This window comes from Suncus etruscus, chromosome 1, assembly GCF_024139225.1.
Source record: "Suncus etruscus isolate mSunEtr1 chromosome 1, mSunEtr1.pri.cur, whole genome shotgun sequence".
Classification (NCBI taxonomy): Eukaryota; Metazoa; Chordata; class Mammalia; order Eulipotyphla; family Soricidae; genus Suncus; species Suncus etruscus.
Genome location: NC_064848.1, coordinates 116140256 through 116165849, shown reverse-complemented (window position 1 = coordinate 116165849; position 25594 = coordinate 116140256). Strand labels below are relative to the sequence as shown.

The following is a 25594-nucleotide window of genomic DNA, read 5'->3' as shown; positions in this document are numbered from 1 at the left end:
AGCACCATAGTAGCATGTGGCTGACCTGGGAAGGACCCAAGTTTGATCCCCATCATCCCATATGGTCCCCAGAGCTTGCCAGGAGCAAATCTTAGCACAGAGCCAGGAGTAACCCCTGAGCGCTGCCAGCTGTGCCCCCCCCCCAAACAAAAACAAAACAAAAAAAAGCAAAAGTTTTAATTAACAATTTTGCTTGATTTACAAGCTTTTGCTACTTTTATTCTTCTTGTTGTTATTAGGCCACACTTAGTGCTTAGGAGTTCAAGAATTACTGCTGGTAGGCTTGGGGGACCATATGGGTTATAAGGGATTTGAACCCTGGGTCACTATGCAAGTCAAGCACCATCCCTGCTGTACTCTAGGTCCTTATTATTTCTATTCCTATTCTGCTTACTATTTACTGTCTCACATCCTCACCAATTTCCTTCCCTTTAGAAATCAATTCAATCTCTGCTTTCCATTTTATCTTGTGGTTTAGTATCTTTTATTTTTATGTGTTGATTTCAGTTTTTTTATTGTTGTTTTTGTTTTGGGGTCACACCCGGCAGTGCTCAAGGGTTACCCCTGGCTTTATGCTCAGAAATCACTCCAGCAGGCTCGGGGGACCATATGGGATGCTGGGATTCGAACCATCATCCCTTTACATGCAAGGCAAACGCCCTACCTCCATGTTATCTTTCTGGCCCTGATTTCATTTACTTTTTTTTTTTTTTTTTTGGTTTTTGGGCCACACCCGTTTGACGCTCAGGGGCTACTCCTGGTTCTGCGCTCAGAAATCACCCCTGGCTTGCGGGGACCATATGGGACACCGGGGGATCGAACCGCGGTCCATCCACTTGCAAGGCGGACACCTAACCTGTAGCGCCACCTTCCCGGCCCCGATTTCATTTACTTTTAATTACATTTTTAATTAGGGTACTGTGATTTACAAAATTTTTCATAGTCGAGTTTCAGATATAGTTTTCCTACAGTTCCACCACTAGTCTCAGTTTCCATCCCCCAGTGTTCTTTATTTCCTCCCTCTCCCTAGTCTACCTCCTTGACAAATGCATTTTTTGATGGGGGGGGCACACCCAGTGACGCTCAGGGGTTACTTTTAGCTATGCTATCAGAAATCGCTCCTGGCTTGGGAGACCCAGGTTCGTCCTGGGTCAGCCAAGTGCAAGGCAAACGCCTTACCGCTGCTACATGCTCTGGCCCCAACAGACACATTTTTAAGTTTGATTGTTGCTTAAATCTTATACTTTCAGTGTTTTTGGCTCTTCCTTCAGCTGCATAAATATAACATAGTTCCACATTGCAGATGTGTCCAAGGCCTGTGACCCATGACTGCTGCCTTACATTCATCTCTTATTTTCCCTTTTAATTTCTTTTTTTTCATTTCTACAGTATAGGGTCCAGAATAATCTAGATAACCCTCTGATACCTTTCATTCTTCTTACCACAGATAAGTGAGATCAGCTTATATTTGTCTTTATTCTATTTTACTTCACATAGTATCCTCTAGTTTTACCTAAGTTACAGTGAATTGCATGATTTCCTTCTTTGAAGTTGCATAGTACTCCATTATGCAATACATACCACACTTTCATCACCACTCATTTGTAGTCAAACACCTCGATTGATTCCATATTTTGAATGACTGCTTTTCTTTTTGATTTATCCTGGGGTTAGATACCAAGAAGTAGAATTGCTGGATCATATGGCAGCTCAATTCTTACTTTTCTGAGAAATCTTCATGATATTGTCATTGGAGTTGGACCTTATTATCTTATGTGTGTGATTTCTTTTTTTTTTTTTTTTAAAGCAATTGTTTGATTTTATTTTTTTAATGGTTTGGCGACTACACCTGGTGGTAGTCAGGGCGTACTCTTAGCTCTATATCCAGAAATTTCTCCTGGTGGGCTTTGGGCATTGTATAAGTTGTTGGAGATCAAACTTGGGTTGGTTACATGCCAGGCAATTGCCCTATCTATATACTATCTCTTTAGTCCAAGGTGATTTTTTTAATATTACAATTATTTGTTAAAGATGGAAATCCTAGAGCTGGAAAGATAGCATGAGGTAGGCTTTTGCTTTGCATGCAGAAGGATGGTGTTTCGAATCCCTGTATCCTTCTCATCCTTTCAGGTCCCCCGAGCCTGCCAGGAGTGATTTCTGAGCATAGAGCCAGGAGTAACCCCTGAGCACTGCCATATGTGATTCAAAAGCTAATAAATAAATAAATGGAAATCTTATTTTTTTGCTTATATATACTTTTCCTAGTAAAGTTTTATATATTAAGAATCTTAGCCTTTCCTATTTCTTTTCACTTTATGAACAGGGGGACCTGGGCGATCTACTATGCCAACCCCAGGAAACACTGCAGCTTTCCGTGCTTCCCTTTGGACCAACATAGAGAAACTTATGGATCATATATGTAATGTTTGTGGACAGGTAAATATCTTAGGGAATATTTTATATTCAGTATGAATTCATTTCAAAATAATATGCAATAATCATTTATAAAATATTATATTCATCGTGAATTAATTTTTAACACAAAGGAAAATTACTTAAAATCAATTAATTTTTGTTTAGTTCATGTTGTGTTATCTTAGATAGGTTATTTAAAATCTCTAAACATTTATATTGCATAGATTAACTAATTATAATGTATGTATAAATTTTAGATAAGTGTTACTTCCTCTTCCATAAAATTGCTCATGTGAAAGCTTTATATATTTTTTTTAAAAATACCCAATAATAACATTTATATTTATGACCACTTTAGGTTCAACATCTACAAAAAATATTAGCTAAGAAGAGAGATCCTGTTTCTCACATTTGTTTTATTGAAGAAATAGTGAAGGTATGTTTAAATAAAAATACTGTCAATAGGAAAATACAGGATGATTGATAAAGTGTTGTATTCCTATCTTATAGAGGTGCTACATGTAGAATTATTATGGGATAGCTATCAACTCCTAGCCAACTTGGGGACCAAACCCAGGTTGGTTAGATGCATTCAAGGCAAGTGTTATAATCACTGTACTATCACTTCATCCCAATATCAATATTTTTATAGTCAAATTTCTGAAGTTGGGCCAGAATGGTGGCGCAAGCAGTAGGGCGTTTGCCTTGCACACACTGACCTAGGATGGGCTACGGTTTTATTCCCAGTCTCCCATATGGTTCCCCAAGCCTGCCGGAGCCTCTGAGCATCACCGGGTGTGGACCAAACCCCCCCCCCAATCCAATTTTTCTTTTCTTTTATGTAAATACTTAGAGTAAAAGATTTTAAATGTTCTGCTAAATATACAATTTTCTTCTATTGGGCTGGAGCAATTTCACAGTGCGTAAGGCATTTGCCTTGCATGTGGAAAATCCATGTTTGATTTTTGGCATCCCATAAGGTCCTCAGAGCCCGCTGAGAGTAATTTCTGAGCACAAAACCAGGAGTAACCCTCTGAGCACTGCTGGGTGTGGTCCAAAAACAAACAAAAAACATAGATATTTACTAGAGGACTGGAGCAACAGTGCAAAGGATAAGGCAATTACAATTACAATTGACATTTTCCACATGTTCTCCTTGGAATCACTCCCTAGTACTCCTTCTGGTTCCCTGAACCTACCAGGAATGATCCCCTGAGTATAGAGCCAGGAGTGAGCCTTGAGCACAGCTGAATGTGGCCCCAAAATATTTCCCCCCCCTCCCCCAATTTTCTTTTCTATTAGGAGAGTTTTGCCAAGTAAGGATTTTAATGTTAAAATTATATATATTTTGGGGCTGGAGAGATAGCATGGAGGTAAGGCGTTTGCCTATCATGCGAAGGACAGTGTTTCGAACCCTGGAATTCCATATGGTCTCCGGAGCCTGCCAGGAGCAACCTCTGAGCATAGAGCCAGGAGTAACCCCTGAGCATTGCCCAGTGTGACCCAAAAACCAAAAACCAAAAAGATAAATAAATAAAAAATAAAAATAAAAAATAATATAGATTTAAAATCATTATTAAAATTTTATTATGTTAAAAATCTCCATTTAAGATGGCATGTTCTGTTCAGTTGTATTTTCCTAAGTGTATTGCTATATTTATTTTTTATTATTTTTTTAATATTTATTTTCCATATTCTTTCATCTCCATCTTCTGGCTTCATGGTCAGTGAGAATGCCTTTTTTGTGTAGGGGTACCTGACTTGACATTTTATTTAATCATTGTTATGTTTCTATAATGGTTAGTTGAATTACTCATTATAAAATTCTAAATAACATCTTGTGTTCCAAAGAAAACATTCTTCTAACTTTCCAATGTTACAACTGTTTTCTTTGTAAGTTCAACACAACATTTTAAATATTTTATATAATGTATTCAGTTATCTCTAAAGACTACCACCATTGTTATCTACAATTATTGCTGTGATATCGTACAGTAAAACCAAAGAACAAGGTGCATCAGCTGAATCAGCTTTTATGTCACTGAGATTAGATACGATACTCTTAGGTCCTTCAGTAATGTGTGTGTGTGTGTGTGTGTGTGTGTGTGTGTGTGTGTGTGAGAGAGAGAGAGAGAGAGACACCCTCTAGGGAAGCTCACTTTTAGCGCGCGCGCGCGCGCGTGTGTGTGTGTGTGTGTGTGTGTGTGTGTGTCCTGGGTTTTCATTTAGGGTCATTTATTTCCCATCACATAACCAGAATTCTGCATAGAAATGCAGGTGTGCACATAATCCACATCATTCATACCATATGGATTAGATACAGTAGACTTAGTTTTGTTTTGTTTTTTGCTTTTGGGTTACACCTGGCGGCCCTCAGGCGTTACTCCTGGCTCTGCGCTCAGAAGTTTCTCCTGGCAGGCTTTGGGTACTGTATTTAATGTATTTCTAGTAGTGCATATGTTATGCTTAGGGAAGGTTTAGGTTTGAAAAAATATTAGTTGAAAAGTACATCTGCTAGCTATGACAGAACTTTACAAGAAAAAATAATCCCATCAAAAAATGGAGAGAAGAAATGACAGACACTTTGTAAAAGAAGAAATGCAAATGGCCAAAAGGCACATGAAAAAATGTTCCACATCACTAATCATCAGGGAGATGCAAATCAGAACCACTATGAGGTACCATCTCACACCACTGAGATTGGTACACATCACCAAGAAGGAAAACAAGCAGTGCTGGCAGGGATGTGGAGAGAAAGGAACTCTCTTTCACTGCTGGTGGGAATGCTGTCTAGTCCAATCTTTATGGAAAGCGATATGGAGATTCCTCCAAAAACTAGGGATTGATCTTCCATACGATCCAGGTATACCACTCCTAGTGATATACCCTAGGAACACAAAAATACAATACAAACATCCCTTCCTCACACCTATATTCATTGCAGCACTATTTAAAATAGCCAGACTCTAGAAACAGTCAAGATGCCCTTCAACAGATGAATGGCTAAAGAAACTTTGGTACATACGTAACGGAATATTATGCAGTCCTCAGGAGAGGTGTAGTCATGAAATTTTCCTATACATGGATGTAATGGAATCTATTATGTTGAGTGATGTAAGTCAGAGGGAGGGAGAAAAACACAGAATAGTCTCACTCATCTATGGGTTTTAAGAAAAATAAAAGACATTTTTGCAATAATTCTCAGAGAAAAAAAGAGAGGAGAGCTGGAAGTTCCAGCTCACTTTATGAAGCTCACCACAAAGAGTGATGAGTGCTGTTAGAGAAATTGAGAACATTGAGAATTATCCTAACAATGTGAATGAATGAGGGAAGTAGAAAGCTTGTCTGGAGTAGGTTGGGTTGGGGAGGAGGGAGATTTGGGACATTGGTGATGGGAGTGTTGCACTGGTAAAGGTGGGTGTTCTTTACATGACTGAAATCATACAACTACAATTATTTATAATTACGGTGTTTAAATAAAGATATATATAAAAAAGAAAAGTACATCTGCTAAACTTAACATATTATCGTTATGTTAACACATTATGGAAAACTGGAAAACCCTTGGAACCATACAGTAAATTAATGTAAGTATAAACTTTAAGAAGATATAATAGTAGTTAGTGCTTTATGATCAGTGTACCACATCTGTGTGTATTAGGCAAATGTTTAGTGTCACACATTATCATCATATTGCCATAGAAATATTTCTGTAGTTTTCTCTAAAAATCATCTATGCTCTTTTAATCTTTTTCCTACTGTTTCTCGCAAGTCTTGATTACCATTAGAATTTTGCCTTTTTCAGAATCTCATATTATTTGTATCAGACAGTAGATAGCTTTCCATACTATTTTCTTTCATTTTAAAACAAGTATTTAAAGTTCCTTTATGTCTTTTCATGATTTGATAATTCATTACTTTTGTATGAATGAATATGCTTTGGCTCATAATTTTCATTTTATGAATATGCATTTTTATTCATTTATTTTTGAAATAAAATATTTTTTCTAATTATTCATAAAACTTACATAAATATTTGCATATAGATTTTGTGTGTACATACATTTTAGTATCAAGAAGTACACTTTATCATTTGGTTAGACTGTATTTAGCATTGCAAATAACTGTCAACATACCTTCTAAGGTGGCTATACCATTTTCCATTCTCCATAGCCAAGAAACCATTCCCTTTGTTTCACATCCTTGTCAGTATTTGATATTTTCAATATTATGTATTTTAGTTGGTTGATTAGAGGTATAATAATATATATTTTTATTTCTATTTCCTTATATTGAAAAATGTTTATGAGGGCCAGAGAGAGCACAGTGGTAGGGCATTTGCATTGCATATCGCCAATCCAGCACAGATCTGGGTTCAGTTCCTAGCATCCCATATAGTCCCCCGAGCCTGCCAGGAGTAATTTCTGAGCACAGAGCTAGGAGTAATCCTTGAGTGCCACTGGGTGTAGCCCCAAAACAACACAAAACAAAAACCAACCCAAAGATGAAAGAAAATTGTTTATGAAAAAATATTACTTCAGATTCTAAGATTATACAAAATGAACTTTGCCAGTTATAATCATTATTTAGTAATATTTGTATCATAGCTAATACAGGATATTTTAAAATATTCTAAATTAATTTTTTCTTTATTTTTTCTTTATTTATTTATTTATTTTTATTTTTGATCTTTGGGTCACACCCGGCAGTTCTCAGAGGTTGCTCCTGGCTCTGCACTCAGAAATTGCTCCTGGCAGGCATGGGGGAACATTCGGGATGTGGGGATTTGAACCATCTTCTGTTTGAATTGGCTGCCTGCAAGGCAAACATCCTATAACTGTGCTATCATTTTGGCCCTCATAAGTATTCTAAAATAATTTTTTATTTATAGCTCACATCTGTATGATTTGGAAAACCAAATCATAAAGGTCTCTTCTCAACACCAATTCAAGTATGGTCCAAGGTAGGATAGTATAATGAATTATCTAGGAGTTTAGGAAAATAGCTTTAAGAGTTGCAATACATCTTTGTAATTCTATCTCCAGTAACATGTGACCTTCCAGGAGCATTACTGGGTATTAATGTGGGCTTCAGAACCACTAGGCTGGAAAGTGTCTCATCACTTGCCCCTAACCATCTAACCTGATCAGCTATAACTGTAGTAGCCCAGAGTATTCTGAGCATTGCGTGCGTGCATGTGTATGTGTGTGTGTTACAAAAACTAAAAAAAAAAATGTTTTTAATTTAAAAGAAAAAGAAAGAAAATCGATGTCACTGGGCTTTGTTATCAGACATTAGCTAAACTTAATTTCTATTGATTGTGTTACCCAGATTGGACCTATAATCTTTCAGGATGTCATATAACACTGGGATTGTTACAGAGCAAGGAGTAAGTCCTGAGCACCACTCGTTAGCAAGAATATAAAAATAAAAAAACAAAGGAATTGGGATAGAAGTATGATCTATAGAACTGACGGAAAATGAGGTTATTTCAGTCATCTTTCAAACAATTAAACTCATATAAGGCTCACAAACATACCATGTGCTGTAAAGCACCTTAATGTGGGAGAAATTCAATAGTTATAATGTATGAATGTTCATTGATTCATGATGTTTCAGAAATTTAATTAATTTCAGAAAATATCAGAATTGTAATTTAATTAAGAAATCATACTTGCTTGAATAATTAAATATCAAGATTAACTATTATGGTTATATTCTTGTTTTTGTTTTTGGGTCACACCCTGCAGCTCTCAGGGGTTACTGGCTCTATGCTGAGAAATCGCTCCTAGCAGGCTCGGGGGACCACTGTCCTTCTGCATGCAAGGCAAACGCCTTACCTCCATGCTATCTTTTCGGCCCCATGATTATATTCTTTACTAAAGAATTGCAAACTTAATGGGCAAACATTTTAAATTTTATGGCTATAAAAATGGAATGGCTTAAGTAGTTCTGATATTATGAGAATTTTTAAATCACCTATACCCTTTTATTAAACCCAAAATGGATTTGTTTTGTTTTGAGGCCACACCCAGAAACGCTTGGGAGTTACTCCTGGCTCCTGGCTCTGAGCTCAGAAATCACTCCTGGCAGGCTCAGGGGACCATGTGGGATGCTGGGATTCGAACCACCATCTGCCCGGGTAGGCCACATGCAAGGCAAATGTCCAACCACTGCACTATCTCTCCGTCTCCAAAAAATGATTTATTTTTAAAAGCAATTTCAAAAATAATATATCAAATCTGTCTTTGTATTTAGAAAGATGCTTGATTTTAGGTGACAGAGTTGTATATATTAGTATTCAAAATATGATATTTGAAACATTTAAGGAGAAAAGTTCTTTATGATGATAATTTCTGTAGTCTTTATTGAAATTCAGAATTTTTCACAGTTGTCCATCATATAAAATATACAATAAGACTAAGGAGGGCATTAATGAGCTCATTATGAATAAAACTGTACAAACTATTAAGGATAACAAATCTTCAGAAAATAGTTTACATGTAGTGAAAATATATATCTATATATTTTTTACTTTTTGTTTGTTTTTTTGTTTTTGGGCCACACCCAGTAATGCTCAGAGGTAACTTCTGGCTATATGCTCAGAAATCGCTGCTGGCTTGGGGGAACATATGGGACACCGGGGATCTATCCAAGGTCCATCTGAGTCAGCCATGTGCAAAAAAATGCCCTACTACTATGCTAGAGCTCAGGCCCCTCTATGTGAAAGTATATTTTTAATTAAAATAACAAATTTTGTTTTGTTTAATAAATGTCCTTGCTAACTTGTCCTAGCCTATTTTCAATTCTTTCTACCATTTCAACACATTTCTACCTATAAGTTATAAAATCTTGTGAACTTTTAAGTGTGAAATGTCTTCCCTTTTCTATTTATTTCTTGTAGTAAATAAAAATTTGTATTATTTGTATGACTATATTATTACATTTTAAATTAGAATTTAAATTCAGATATTTAATTTTTGTTGTTGTTTTGCTTTTTGTTTTTGGGTCACACCTGGCAGTGCCCAGGGTTTACTCCTGCTTTTTCACTCAGAAATTGCTGCTGGCATGCTTGAGGGGCCAGATGAAATGCCGGGATTCAAACCACTGTCCTTTTGCATCTAAAGCAAATACCCTACCACTGTGCTATTTCTCTGGCCCATCATATATTTAATTTTTGTGTCTTTTAAAGCCAGTTTAAAGTTCTAGTATCACTATGTAATTATTAATGCAATATAAATCACTTTGAAAGTGAGCATGGTCAATTATTGAGACTATTAACTAGTAGAAAGGCTGTAGATTTTCAACTTTGGAATTAAGACAGTTTGGCACTATGTTGGAGTATAGATATAATACTTTCATTTGTTGAGCCAGCAGTTTTTATCATTGAACAGAATCTTGTGATCATGTGTGTAGGGTGTTTTGGGCTAAATTTGGAATGTGTTTAGCATTTTGAGCAGCTATCCTGCTAGCAAGAATTTAAACTATTAAAAAAAATAGCATGGTGAGATAGCTCAGTGGTAAGATGCTTGCTTTGCGTGCAGCAGGTCTGGGTTTGATGTCCAGCACTTAGTATCATACCCTAGCACTGCCAAGAGTGATTCCTGAACACAGTCTGGAGTAAGCCGTGACAGTGCTAAATGTGGCCCCTAAACAAAAAGTCATTTAGCAACAAACCTCTTAAATTACTAAGTCAGATAATTTCAGTAGATACCCTTACATAAAAAATGAAAAAATTGGGGCCAGAGAGATAGCATGGAGGTAAGGCATTTGCCTTGCATACAGAAGGACGGTGGTTTGAATCCTGGCATCCCATATGGTCCTCCAAGCCTGCCAGGAGCGATTTCTGAGCGTAGAGCCAGGAGTAACCCTTAGTGTCGCCAGGTGTGACCCAAAAACCAAAAAAGAAATAGAAAAGAAAAATTCTCACTTCTACCAGTTTTCTTTTTCTTTTGGTTTTTGGGTTACATCTGGCGACACTCTGGGGTTACTCCTGGCTCTACACTCAGAAATTGCTCCTGGCAGGCACAGGGGACCATATGGGATGCCAGGTTTCGAACCACTGTCCGTCCTTAATTGTGGCTGCATACAAGACAAACGCCCTACTGCTGTGCTATCTTACAGTTTTCTGATTACATTCTTAAGAACCTTCCAGATTCTGATAATACAATTATAGACTAATTTAAATAGCACAGTTTTAGATTTGTTTATTTGTTTGTTTTTGGGCTATCCCTGATGGCACTCTGGGTTACTCCTTGCAGGCTCAGACACCTATATAGGTTGACGGGGATTGAACTCTGTTCAGCTGCATGTAAGACAAATGCCTTACCTGCTGTGCTACTACTCTAGCCCAAGAATAGCGTAATTTTAATATGTCATTACCCTCGAAAATTAGCAGAATTTATGAGGAACTAATGTACACACATACATTTATATGTATGTACGTAGATTAAAATAGTTGAATCTATAGAAAATATTTGTTTAATATTTAGGCCATTGCCAGCCTTGCATTGACTCAGGCATCAGATGTCCAATTCAAAGATAAGATCAGTCCAGGAGGCTTTGGAGCTTTATCAAGATGAAATAATATACCTGGTAGTCTTAAGACCTGTGAAGATGGCTAACATGGTCTGCAATTGTTAACAGTCTCGTTCTCCCACATGAAACAAGCTCAGATTCTCTGTAGAGCAGTTCTAGTTTTAGCCTTCAGACTTCTCTGTATATTAAGGTCAGCCAAATATGAGCTCACCATACAAAAATCATCAATTCTATAAATAAACTAGAAATTATGTTGTGAGTCAACAGGAAAAAACAAGGTAAATCCAAAGAAATTTTAGACTCCTAAAGAATTTCTAAGTGATATTTAGATGTTAGAATTATCCAATAAAGATTCTAAAAATCTGCATGTGATATATTATAAAAATGAATGGAATAAAATCAAGAAACAAATGATTGTTAAAAGTGACCAGGTAGGAGAACCAAAGTAGTACAGGAATTAAGACAAATCTTCCTTCCTTCCTCCCACCTCCCCTCCCTCCCACCCTCCCGCTCTCTCCCACCCTAAATTTATTTTTGGGATATTGGGGCCACACCTGGTGTTGCTCAAGTATTACTCCTGGCTCTGGGTTCAGAAATTACTCTTGGCAGGCTCAAGAGATGTTGGGATTGAATGTGGCTGAGCTGTGTGCAAGGCAAATGTTCATTTTCTTACCTGCAGGAAATGATTAAACAAAATTTTGAATGAATGTAAATGAGCAATTAATATCTGAAATGGAAACGAAATATTTTGAAAATGGTTATTCATTTTGCTAGGCACTGAAATAAAAAGTTGAACAGTGACATAGTTCTTACCTTCAGAAAGCTGCTTTCCAACTGGTTTTCTTTTCCAATGAGAGGTATTCCTTCACAAGAACTTACTGGTTATAATATTCCCTGGAAATATTAACAAAGCTTTAAGGTATTTTGGTGGTAATTACTAGTGTTTGAAGAAGACTGTAATTGGCGGACCTAAAGAAATATTTCTGTATTAAGTTTGCCCATGGTATATAAAAATAATATTTGTACATTAGAAAAACTGGGCTTTCTGTAAGAGCCATAGACTTTGTATCTACTGATTTTTATTTTACTTCCTTAAAATTTTATATAGTATTAATTTATGTTAACATTTGCAGGTATTAAATGTTTTATTGAAATAACATTGTATATAACTGCTGGTATGTACCATTATAAATAATTGCATATGCTATATTGAGTTTGCCATTGAAATCCCAGTTAGATCTTTCTAAAACCACTTATGTGCAGTGCAATTAAAAAACATTAGTAATTCTTTTAAATAATTATGTAGCAGTACTTTTCTATACCTCTTTATTTTGTTATGAGAACTAATCTGGAATTGGGCTGCTTATTCAAGTAGCAATATAACACTGGATGAAATGTAGTTATTTTCTTTTTAGTAATGCAGTAACTTAAGATGTGACATATGGTACTTCTATTTTTAATTTTTTTTTTTTGTGGCACCTCAATACAGTTTTTATAGCGGCTACACCATTTTACATTCCCATCAACAGAGATTGCAATTTCTCCACAGCCTCACACAACAGTTGTTATTTTCTTTGTTTTTGATAGTACCATTCCTAATGAGGGTGAGGTGATACCACATTATGGTTTTGATTTGCATTTTATCATGTTCAGTGTGTTCATCTTCTTTTCATATGCCTGTTGGCCATTTGTCTATCTTGGGTCACACCTGGCAGCACTCAGGGCTTACTCCTGACTCTACGCTCAGAAATGGCTTCTGGCAGGCTTGGGGGAGCATATGCGGACTCTGGGATTCGAACCACTGTCTTTGTGCATGCAAGTCAAACACCTCACTTCCATGCTCTACAGCCCCAGAACTAAGTTCATAAGACATTTTTGTAATCAACTTCTTAGGTTTTTGTTGGTGTTAAGTTAATTTATTCTGACATTAACCCTTATCACATTAAAGACTTGCAAGTATCTCTCCCATTCTGTGGGTTTCCTTCATTTTTATTATTGTTTTCTCTGTCACATAGAATTTTGATATAATCCTACATGTATGTTTTTCTTTCTATTTTCTTGTAATTTTAGTATTAAATTCATGAATTCTCTGCCAAATCCAGTATTATGAATGCTCTCTCCTACTTTTCCCAAAGGAGTTTATTTTGGGTTTAAAAAACTTTTTTAGGGGCTGGAGAGATAGCATGGAGGTAAGGCGTTTGCCTCTCATGCAAGAGGTCATCGGTTCGAATCCCAGCGTCCCATATGGTCCCCCGTGCCTGCCAGGAGCAATTTCTGAGCATGGAGCCAGGAGTAACCCCTGAGCACTGCCGGGTGTGACCCAAAAACCACAAAAAAAAAAAAAAAAAAAAAAACTTTTTTAACTATGAGTTTCAAAATTATTCATGAATTAATTTCAAGCATACAATGTTCCAACACCATTCTTTACCAGCCCCAGTTTCCCTCCTACCCTGTTAACCTAACTCTGTGATAGGCACTTTTTTCTTTTTCTTTTTCCTTCTCATTCCCCTTTAGGTACTATTGTTTATGATACTAGTAGGGTATCATGCATATCGCTGTACTTCCTTTCAGCATCTAATCTTGGTTCATAGTGACCACTTTCCTCTATCATTATCATAGTGTTTCCTTCCCTCATTATCCTACCTCTCCCCATCCAGTATAGCAAGTTTCCTCTTAAGGACTAGTTTTTCTGCTCTCTGTTTCTATTGCTTTTGGGCAAGTATGTTATTCCCTTACTATTTTACTTTATATTCCAGATATGAGTGAGATCATTCTGTGTGTGTGTGTGTGTCTCTCTCTCTGACTCATATACTCAAGTTAATATACTCCAGACCCATCCATCTATCAGCAAATTGCATGCTGTCATCTTTTATGGCCAAGCAATATTTCATTGTGTCTGTTATAACATAGTTTCTTTATCTAGTCATCTGTCCTTGTGCATTTGGGTGGTTTTCAGATTTTGGTTATTATGATTAGTGCTACAATGAACATAGAAGTGCAGGTGTCTTTTCTGCATTGTGGGGTTTTTGGGGTTTTTGGTGCCTTTAGGGCATAGGTATTGCTGGGTTGTATGGGAGTTTAATTCTTAGATTGGTGTTTTTTAAACATGAAGCTGGACCATTGTTTACATGGCTGTGGCTGTGGTACGTGCGTGTGACTGCTGGGGGTTCAAGCAGCATGGGAACGGGGGGCCCGCTGCTCTCCCTAACTCTGGAAGATCCCAAGGTTTTCAGTCTCAAAGGTAGTTGTATGGAATTTTGGTCAGCTTGGCATCTCTGCAGATATTAGTTGCAAGCAGTGAAGTTGGATAATTTGCATGTCAGCCATTGTGCAGTCTAGGTGCAGCTGCTGGTTTAGCAAGGCTGGAATTCAGTCATACCCCTCCCAAGGATGCTTCAGAGTTTTCAGCCCAAAGATGACCTATGTACCCATGACTTATAGCAGCGTGGCTTGTGGTTTGCAATTCTTTTGAAATTAGATGTGAAGCTGTGAAGCTGTACTATTGCTTACATGGTGGTGGCTGTGGGATGTGGAAGCACTCCTTACCTAATTCTGGATTTGTTCACAGTTCTTCCTTCCATAGAGTTAATTCTCCCCTGGCGAGGGCTGTTTTCTCTAGTGAAATTTCTCAATGCAGCCACTTCCAGATGTCTGCTCTGTTCAGTTTTTGTGGTCTTTGTGTTGATGCCTCAGGTCATCTGATCCCATCTCTCTCTTAGGGAAATCTTTAATTTTGTTTCCTCGTTTGGAAACCACACACAGTGGTAGTCTGGATTTACTCCTGGCTTTGTGGTTAGGAATCACTTCTGGCAGACAAGCATGCCCTATCCACTGTACTCTTCCCTAAGGCCTCAAGAAAAACTTTGGTAATAAATTACTTAAAGTTGGGCCCAGAGAGATAGCACAGTGACATTTGCCTTGCAAGTAGCCGATCCAGGACCAAAGGTGGTTGGTTCGAATCCCGGTGTCCTATATGGTTCCCCGTGCCTGCCAGGAGCTATTTCTGAGCAGACAGCCAGGAGTGACCCCTGAGCACTGCCGGGTGTGCCCCCCCCCAAATAAAGTTTATTATATGCATTTTTACATACCACATGCTGTCCTAGGGATTGGTTTTATTACCATTGCATAAGAAATTAATTTGATTTATTCTTTTGAGTTTCTTCCAGGACTCATTTGAATAAATTCAAGCAAAAGATATTTTGTTGTTGCTGTTTTTGGGCCACACATGTTGGTGCTCAGGGATTACTCCTGGCTATGCTCTCAAAATCGCTCCTGGCTCGGGGGACCATATTGGGTGCTAGGGATTGAACCAGGGTCCTTCCTAGATCGGCTGTATGCAAGGCAAATGCCCTACCACTGCACTGCTCTGGCCCCAAAAGATATTTTTTAAAAAACAAAATAACTGGGGCCGGAGAGATAGCATGGAGGTAAGGCATTTGCCTTGCATGTAGAAGGATGGTGGTTCAAATCCTGGCATCCCATATGTTCCCCCGAGCCTTCCAGGAGCGATTTCTGAGCATAGAGTCAGAAATAACCCCTGAGCACTGCCACATGTGATCCAAAAACCAAAAACAAAATAACTGAAAATAGAAGTGTGTATTGATATAAAAGTTAGAAAGTTGTTTTATTTGGTCATTTTTTAATTTATTACCAAAGTATATAATTTTATTATAAGTTCAAATTAAAGCAAAAGAAATCATTTTCCTAATTATTATGACAGTACCTATAAAACACTTCAGACATGTTTGATTTGTGCTGGTTGGGTAAAATGTATAAAACTGTCATTTTGAGGGGCCAGAGAGATAGCATGGAGGTAGAGTGTTTGCCTTGCATGCAGTAGGGCAGTGGTTCGAATCCCTGCATCCAATATGGTCACCCAAGCCTGCCAGGAGCGATTTCTGAGCATAGAACTAGGAGTAGCCCCTGAGCGCAGTCAGGTGTGACCCCCAAAAAACAAAAGAAACCCTGTCATTTTGGGGGCTTGAATTGAGAGTACAGAGAACCAGTAGGGCTTTTGCCTTGCACTCATCTGATCCAGGTTCAAACCCTGGCACTCCACATGGTTCTCCCAAACCCTCCCAAGAATGATCTCTGAGTAAAAATCTGTGAGTAATCTGTGAACACAACCAGGCATACCCCCTCTAATATTCTTTGCTTAAGAAAATGAAACAAAACAAAAAAACAACCCTGGCATTTTGTATTTAACAGGTACTAGAATATGAGCAGTTTGAATATCAACAGCTATAAATATAGCTAACTATATTGAAGTGCCATTAAAGTACTTGGTAAAATTACTAAGAGAGTGATTGTCTTAATAGTTTAAATTACTATGTTTTCATAGTCTTTATTTCAGAGTTGAGTGAAAATATGGTAATAAGCCTGGGTAGTATGATCCCTAACATTTAAAGAAATACAACAACAAAAGTTTATCTTGATTTCATGGAATCCAGTTCTTTTTTAAAATTTTATTTTATTTTATTAAAACTCTTATGATTTCCAAAATCTTTCATATTTGGGTTTCAGACATAAAATAAATCAGGGCCAGTCTCTCCAGTGTTCCCAGAACATATCCCATACTACCACCCTTTGTCCTCCAGCCTGCCAGTATAACAGGACCATTTAAAGTTTATATTGTTAGAGTTTGGGTCTCTTGATTCCATTGTCATTGATTTTGGCTTGGATATTTAGTCCTGTCCTTTTTTTTTTTTTTTTTTTTTTTTTAAATCTCCAATGCACCTGAGACCGCTTGGCCCTGGGCCCCCATCCTTTCATACTTGTGTTTCTCCTCATCCACTCAGTTTCTTTGCTTTTTGCTATACAATGGAGCTGAGGTATTCAAGACAACTCACTTTTAGATCATTGCATTTGTTCATGCAGTTATTCTAAATACCACACGTTAGTGATATATTCTGTATATATTCTTCTTCTGGTTTACTTCATTTAACATAGTATCTTCCAGTTCCACCATGTTGCTGCAGATTGCATGAGTGCATTATTCCTTACAGCTATTTAGTTTTGCATTGTATATGTGTAACACATATGTACTGTGTGTGTGTATGTATATATATATATATATATATATATATATATAGTTTATATTATAATACTGAATTTTTTCCAGTGGTTGTTTTTGGGCTAAGTATGCCTTATCCACTGTTTTGTTTTGGACTGTAGATTACCTTCTTTGTATCAAAAGATAATGATAATAATTAGAATGTCAACCCTTTTTCAGTGAGGATTTATTTTATGTTACAAACTTATGCGACTTGACTTTCAGAAACTTATTTGGGGGGGGGGTTGGCGTCACACCTGACAGTGCTTAGGGATTACTTCTGGCTCTTTGCTTACAAATCGCTCCTGGCAGCCATGGGGGAACATAGGGGATGCCGTAATTCAAACCAGTCTGTCCTCAATTGGCTGTGAGCAAGGCAAATCCCTACTGCTGTGCTATCTCTCCGGTCCCTACTTTCAGAAACTTCTAATCCTTGTAGTGATCCTGCCATGTAGGGCAGCAGTTATTAGTTTTACAGAATAGGCACAAAATAATTAAACATGTTGCTTAAACTCAGATCTAATAACTAGCAGAGGCGGACGATGAATATCTACATAAACATGTGACATGCTTTGAATTTTTTATATATTTTTACTTACTAGTTCCATGATAGATATTTAATAGAAATATATAATCAGCTTTTAAACAACCTTTCAGTGTTACATCTTTTCTTAGCCATTATAGTTTTTTAATGAAGAATGCATGTCTTTTGTTTCACAGGATGAGCAATCTGAAATTTTATACTCTTTCTGGAATTCAATCACTCAAGCACTTACTTCTCAATTTCATATGGCAACAAATTGTGAGTATGCTTTTAATTTTGCAATATAGAAGTTTTTAGCTACATAAAAAATTTGATGTCAGGAAATTTTGCCAAATTGGTTTATAAACATGTTATTTTGGGGTTGGCATGTTAGGGTCTCCTGAGAGGTGCACAGTAGATTCTGTTTGGCTTACTTTCATTTTTTGTTTTTTTGCCTTTTTACAAAAAGGTAAACATCTGTATAGTGTAGAATGGATATATTTCTTTCTTTGATTATAATCTTAGAGACAAGGTACTTATTCAGTCAGTCTCAGTGTTACTCTAATTTTAGAATTTTTTCTTATTCCCTCCTTATTTCCTTTCCTTTTGTAATTGATGTCACAGCTATTAGGACTTACACATACAGCTGGCTGTGGTGCTCACCAGAGGCTGCACATCAGGTTGTGGTGTTTGGCCTTAGTACTAATGGAAGTTTGCATACCTTCAATGGTGCCTGCAACTATGCTTGCCATTGATCACACTATGTAGTTGAGGATTGCAGTATTTTCCAAGGGTTGCTTTGATGCTCAAACATCATCATTTATTTTTCTTCTAGCTGTCAGCTGTGATGTTTGGGATATCTTGGTCATTAACAATTAGATAAAAACATTCTTTTTTTGTTTTTGTTTTCTTTGGACACACCCAGCACGCTCAGGGGTTACTCCTGGCTTTATGCTCAGAAATCACTCTTGGCAGGCTTGGGGAACCATATGGGATGCTGGGATTCGAACCACTGACCTTCTGCATGCAAGGCGAACGCCCTACCTCCATCCTATCTCTCCCGCCCTTGTTGATTTTTTTAATCTAGTTCTTTATATCTATTTAGTTGGTCAAATGGTCTAGTTACTTAATCTACTACTGTGATTAATTAATATGAGTTAATTATCAAATGTCATTTGATATGTTGAACATTCTTAGGTAAACCCTATGAGGTATCATCCTTTATGTATTTATTTATTCATTCATTTACTTTTATTTAAATATTGTGATTACAAAGTTGTTCATGATTCAGTTTCAGTCTTGCAATTTATGCCACCCTTCATCCATGAATGTTTCCCACCACAAATGTCCCCAGTCTCCCTCCTACCGTCCCTTCTGTCTGCCTCTGCGGCTGGCATTTTTCTCTTCCCTCTGTTACTCCCTCTCTCCCCTTCCTTCCTTTTTAGAAACTATAGTTTGCACTATGGTTAATTAAGGGATACCAGGTATATCACTTTATCTTTATCTAATACCTAGTTATTGTCCCTAGTGATCAGTTCCGATCATCATTGTCATAATGATTCCTTTTCTCCCCTATGGCACTGCTCCACTATTTGTGGCAAGCTTCCTACAATGTTCTGGTGCTCTAATGTCTCTGGATAATTTTTTTTTTTTTTTTTTTTGGTGTTTGTGCCACACCTGGTGATGCTCAGGGGTTAATCCTGGCTATGTGCTCAGAAATCATTCCTGGATTGGGGACTATATAGGACGCCGGGGGATCAAACCTGGTCCGTCCTAGGCTAGCTCAGGCAAGGCAGAAGCTTTACTCCTTGCGCCATTGCTCCGGCCCCGTTTCTGGATATTCTTAACCATACTCTTATATTTCCCCCACCCCAGACTCTTATTTTTCTTATATCCCGTAAATGATTGAGATTATTCTATGCTATCCCTTTCCCTCAGACTCATTTCACTCAGCATAATTCTCTCCATATCCATTCATAGTAAGCAACTTTCATGACGTCATTTTTCCAAATGGCTGCAATAGCATTCCATGTATAGATGTACCATAGTTATTTTTTAGCCAATCTTCTGCTCTAAGGCACTAGATTGTTTTCAGATTCTGCCTATTATAAATAGTGTTGTGAATGAACATAGGAGGGCAGAGAGGGCCCGGAGAGATAGCACAGCGGCGTTTGCCTTGCAAGCAGCCGATCCAGGACTAAAGGTGGTTGGTTCGAATCCCGGTGTCCCATATGGTCCCCCATGCCTGCCAGGAGCTATTTCTGAGCAGACAGCCAGGAGTAACCCCTGAGCACCGCCGGGTGTGGCCCAAAAACCAAAAAAAAAAAAAAAAAAAAAAAGGAGGGCAGAGAGCAGTTTTGTATTTTGTTTTTGTGTTCCTAGAATATATTCCTGGGAGTGCTATTGCTGGATCATATGTGAGCTCAATTTCCAGGATTTTGAGGAATATTTATATTATTTTCCAAAATGTCTGGACAAATTGGTATTCACACCAGCACTGGTTGTTCTTGTTGCTTTTTGATGTGTACAAGTGTCTGTGGTGTGAGATAATTTGTTTTGATTTGTTTTAATTTTCATCTCCTTGATGATTAGTAACATAGAGTATATTTTTCATGTGCCTTTGGTCATCTGTTTTTTGTTTTGTTTTGTTTTGTTTTTTTGGTTTTTCGGGCCATACCCGTTTGATGCTCAGGGGTTACTCCTGGCTAAGCACTCAGAAATTGCCTCTGGCTTGAAGGGATCATATGGGACGCCTGGGGATCGAACCACGGTCCTTCCTTGGCTAGCACTTGCAAGGCAGACACCTTACCTCTAGCGCCACCTCACCCGCCCCGGCCATCTGTATTTCTTCTTTAAGAAAATGTCCATTCCTCTCTTCTCCCCATTTTTGGATAGGATTAGATGTTAATTTCTTCCTGAGTTTTACCAGATCCTTGTTTATCTTAGATATTAACTCCTTGTCAGATCAGTATTGGATGAATAGCTTCTTCTGTTCTTTGCATAGTCTTTGTATTCTCATCACAGATTCCATTGAGGTACAGAAGAAAGCAAAAGCCCTAGCCCGGATATATTCACTAGTCAATTCTTTCAAACCTTTATAGAGGAACTACTGTCAATCTTTTAAGGCCCTTCCAGTAAGTTGAAGAAACAGAAACTCCCAAATAGTTTCTTTGAAGATAAAATCATGTTTATACCAAAAGCAGAAAGAGAAACCACAAAAAAAAAGAAAGAAAGAAAGAAAGAAAGAAAGAAAGAAAGAAGGAAGGAAGGAAGGAAGGAAGGAAGGAAGGAAGGAAGGAAGGAAGGAAGGAAGGAAGGAAGGAAGGAAGGAAGGAAGGAAGGAAGGAAGGAAGGAAGGAAGGAAGGAAGAAAGAAAGAAAGAAAGAAAGAAAGAAAGAAAGAAAAGAAAAATTTAGGCCTATATCCTTGATGAACACTGATGATAAAATCTTTCACAAAATACTAGCAAATAGAATCGAACAACTTATCAGGAAGGTTATACACCATGACCAAGTAGGATTCATGCCAAGGATGTGAAGATGGTTTAATGTACATAAGTCAATCAATATAAAGCACCACATCAATAAAGAAAAATCAAGAATGTTATGATTACATTAATAGATGCAGAGAAATCATTTGATAAAGTCTAGCACCCAATCATGATAAAAACTCTTAACAAGATGGGAATTTAAGGAACTTTCTTCAATAGAGTCAAAGCCATTTACCACCAGTCCATGGCAAGCATTATACTCAATGGAGAAAAAACTAAAAGCCTTTCCTCTAAAGTCTGGCACAAGACAAGGTTGCCCCCTCTCGCCACTTCTATCCAATATATTACTGGGTATACTTCTTGGAGGAAGTTAGGGAAGGAAAAAGATACCAAGGGTATCCAGATAACAAAGCAAGAAGTGAAGCTTTTGTTGTTTATAAATGACATGATACTGTATCTGTAAAATCCTAATGACAATACAAAACAGCTTCTTCAAATAACAGACTTGAATAGTAAAGTGGTAGGCTATAAAATTAATTGCAAAAATCTATGTCTTTTCTATATACAAGTAATGAAAGAGAAGAAAGAGATGTTAAAAGAAAAATTTCATTCTCAATTGTTCCTCAGAAAAACAAGTACCTTAAAGTCAATTTAACTAAAGAAGTGAAAAAACCTATATGAATAAAACAGCAAAAGACTGCTCTAAGAAATAAAAGAAGGGGCCGGAGAGATAGTATGGAGGTAGGGCATTTGCCTTGCATGCAGAAGGATGGTGGTTCGAATTCCGTTATCCCATATGTTTCCCTGAGCCTGCTAGGAATGATTTCTTGAGTGTAGAGCCAGGAGTAATCCACCCTTGAGCGCTGCCAGGTGTGACCCAAAAACCAAAAAAGGAAGAAAGAAAGAGAGAGAGAGACAGAGACAGAGACAGAGACAGAGAGACAAATAATGGAAACATATTCTGCTCATGGGTTTGGGAGAATCAACACCATTAAAATGGCAATACTTTCCAAAGCATTGTACAGATTTAATGCAGTCCCTTTAAGACTACCCATGGCATTTTTCAAAGAAATGGATGAAACACTCCTGAAATTCATAGCTAAAGCTATCCTTGGATAAAAGAAGATGGAAGGGGGCCAGCAAGGTGGCACTAGAGGTAAGGTGTCTGCCTTGCAAGCGCTAGCCAAGGAAGGACCACGGTTCAATCCCCTGGCGTCCCATATGATCCCCCCAAGCCAGGGGCAATTTCTGAGCACTTAGCCAGGAGTAACCCCTGAGCATCAAACCGGTGTGGCCCCCCTCCAAAAAAAAAAAAAGAAGAAGATGGAAGGAATCACTTTCCCCAATCTTAAACTTATACTTCTGTAAAGGAGTAGTCATTAAAACAGTATGGTATTGGAATAAAGACAAATCCTCAGATCAGTCAGTGAAATAGACTTGATTTTTCTGAGACAGACCCACAATTATATGATCAATTAATCTTTAATAAAGGAACAAAAATACCGAGTGTAGAAAAGCTTCTTCACAAGTGGAAAACTGGTCAGGTACATGCAAAGTGAATTCAGATCTCTTTTGTGCACAAAAGTCAAATCAAAATGGATTACAGACCTTGATACCAGACCTGAAACCATAAGGTACATAGAGGAAAATGTAGTCAGAACGCTCCATGACATTGAAGCTAAAGGCATCTTCGAGGAAGAAACATCGCTGGCTAAGAAAATGAAAACAAAGATAAACAAATAGGGCTTTAATTATTTTTTAATGTGTTTCCATTTAAATCACTAGAATCATTATATATATGTATATATATCAAACCTTCAAGCATAAATATTATGCTTGCAATATTAGTCTCTAGTTTTCTTATAAATATTTTTTTATAATATTTACTTTATAATAGATTGGAAGAATTGATTTTCTTTCTTTCTTTTTTTTTTTTTTTTTTTTTTTTTTTTTTTTAGGGGTTGGGGGTACAGTATGTACTGACTTAACGTTGCTCAGGGCTTACTCCTGACTACTCAGGTATCACTTCTGGCAGGTTCAGGAGACCATAGGGGATGCTGGAAATTAAACCTGGGTCTGATGAATGCAGGACAAACACCCTTCCCACTGTACTATCTCTAGTCCCTATTTCCATATTTGGTAGAATTTATCAGGAAAGTTATTTATTTCTATGTTTGATAGACTTCCTCATGGATTCGTTATGTCTTGGAAGTTACCTGGGCCTAGATACTATAGAAGGTATTTTCGAATTACAGATTGAATTTCTCCATAGATACAGAACGATTCCACATTTTTTTTCCTTTATTGGGCTTCACCATTTTGTCTTACAGAGCTTTATTTTTTTTTTGCTTCATTAAAAATTTATTTTGTTTTTTTGTTTGTTTGCTTATTATTTTTTTTAATTTTTATTTTAATTATGAGAACAATGATGCAAAGAGGACAAGGTAAAGTTACAGTGAAAGGACAATCGCCTATAAACAGAGTTCTCAGAAGAAATTCCCTTGCTGATGCCTAAATATTGAACTTACAGTCAAAAAAACAGTAAGAAAAATAAGGCAGAACTCATGTACAATTACTTTATCCACAAGTCCCCAGATTGTAGTATATTATAACATTTCTTAGCAGTACACAAAGCAACCTAAAGCCATGAGATTTATGTGACTCCTTAACATTGAAGGCATAGTATTTTTTTTATATATTCATGCACATACATATTAGTTTAAGTTAACATCAAAAGTTTAAGAGGTTTTTTTTTAAGGGTTAGTCAAAAGGGCACAGTAAAAACGGTGTTAGAGTGGCAAATATTGCTTGCATAGGCCCAACAAAATATGGGGGTCATAGAAAGGAATAGCCTTGGTCTAAATACAAGGAGACCACTACCCCTGAAGTTTCCTGGCATAAGACCAACTCTAGGCTCCAGGCATACTAGTTTATTCAATCCAAGTCATTGTCTGTAGTGCCAATACAGTTTTTCTTTTTTTTTTTTTTTTTTTTTTTGGTTTTTGGGCCACACCCGGTAATGCTCAGGGGTTACTCCTGGCTATGTGCTCAGAAGTTGCTCCTGGCTTGGGGGACCATATGGGACACCGGGGGAATCGAACTGCGGTTCGTCCAAGGCTAGCGCAGGCAAGTCAGGCACCTTACCTTTAGCGCCACCGCCCGGCCCCCAGTTTTATTTTTCATGCAGTCCTATTGTTGGCATCAGGTTTTTGTATTAAAGATCCTGGAATCTGCACATTCTGCATTGATGTCAGGCTGGTGTGGAGTATCCTCTAGTTTCACCTCACAATTAAGGGGCAATACAGAAAGCCTTGTCCAGTAAGCAGGTCATTGTTGTTGTTAAGTCTTCTCAGTGTTAAGAGAAGTCTCTTTTGAGTAGGTCGATGTCAGAGCAGCGGTAGGGTCTTCCCTGGTAGAGGATTGCCTCCAGGTTATGTTATAGACAACCTTGGATGTTTTGTAGATGTCTTCTCTAGATCAGGGGTGAATGGAGAATGCCCATTCTTCTGAGACCTGTGCCAGGTCTTTATGTCAATGTTCAGGGTGTAAGGTCCCATTGCACTACAAGATTTGTGTGTTCCCATCTCTATTAGATAAGAACTTATTTGTATGTATAGTATTTTCCCGTTTTAGTGTGCCTAAGCAAACAAGAAATAAAACCACGTGGTGTTATCACAGTATATGGGGGCATAAGAACACGTCCAACAATACCCATGAGTTGGTTCATACATAAGCATTAAACTGAGGGATTCTTTTACACCAAATTCCATATTAAGCAGTTCACAAAGAGAAGATAAAATAGGGGGGAGGTCGTCACTGAATAAGAAAATATTCAGCAAAAGTTATAGCCATCAAAGAAACACCCATAAAATGTTGAAAAGACATACGTGTCCTTTTTATGCCTTTTGGAATAGTTGGGTGGGTGTTAATTCCAGGGCACCACTTTGGTCTGTGACTTAGGATTCTACAGTACTTAAGTTAGAAAGGGTAAATGAGGAGTAATGATGATAGGGGTTAAGAGAGTTAAAAAGAAAAATGATCTTTTGTAGGGGTGTGCAAAAGGGCAGAGTACAAAATGGATATTCTGCATACATAAAAACACAATTCAATGATAGTGAGTACTATTAATGTATCCTGTGTGCGCAGGGGCGCTAGCCCCCGCACGATTTTGAAAATATAGACTGGAAAGAGATTACCAGTGACTTCGTCAAGAAACTGGGAGGCGAAGTTCCGGGCCCCACCCAGACCCTCCCTAAGGAGCCAAATGGATAATGGGGGAAAGCCTAGGGTACCTTCAAGCTCCGCCAAGGGACCCAACTTGCTGGCTTGCCCAGGCATGTGGCCCGGGGAAGCCCTGGAGATCTGGAGCAAGGCGGTAGAGGGGTGCTGGGGTTACCCAAGTCCCGCAACCCCCCTAGGCCTGGTTAAGAAGGCCTTTGGCATGGCAGAGGCCTGCTGAACCCCATGCTGCTAGACTCCCGGCTCCCAGGAAGGTGTTTGTTTTTTGGGTCACACCAGCAGCGCTCAGGTTTTACTCCTGGCTCTATTCTCAGAAATTGCCCCGGGTAGGCACGGG

The 25594-nt window shown here is 37.9% G+C and overlaps 1 protein-coding gene across 1 annotated transcript in view; it reads left to right on the top strand.

The window, feature by feature from the left end:
- The window catches only part of COG5 (component of oligomeric golgi complex 5), a 262931-nt gene that overhangs the window by 145696 nt on the left and 91641 nt on the right, over positions 1-25594 (top strand). The window contains exons 9-11 of the mRNA XM_049783180.1: positions 2324-2436; positions 2774-2851; positions 17726-17807. Of these exons, the coding sequence (XP_049639137.1) occupies positions 2324-2436; positions 2774-2851; positions 17726-17807 (273 nt within the window). The remainder of the gene's footprint in view (positions 1-2323; positions 2437-2773; positions 2852-17725; positions 17808-25594) is intronic.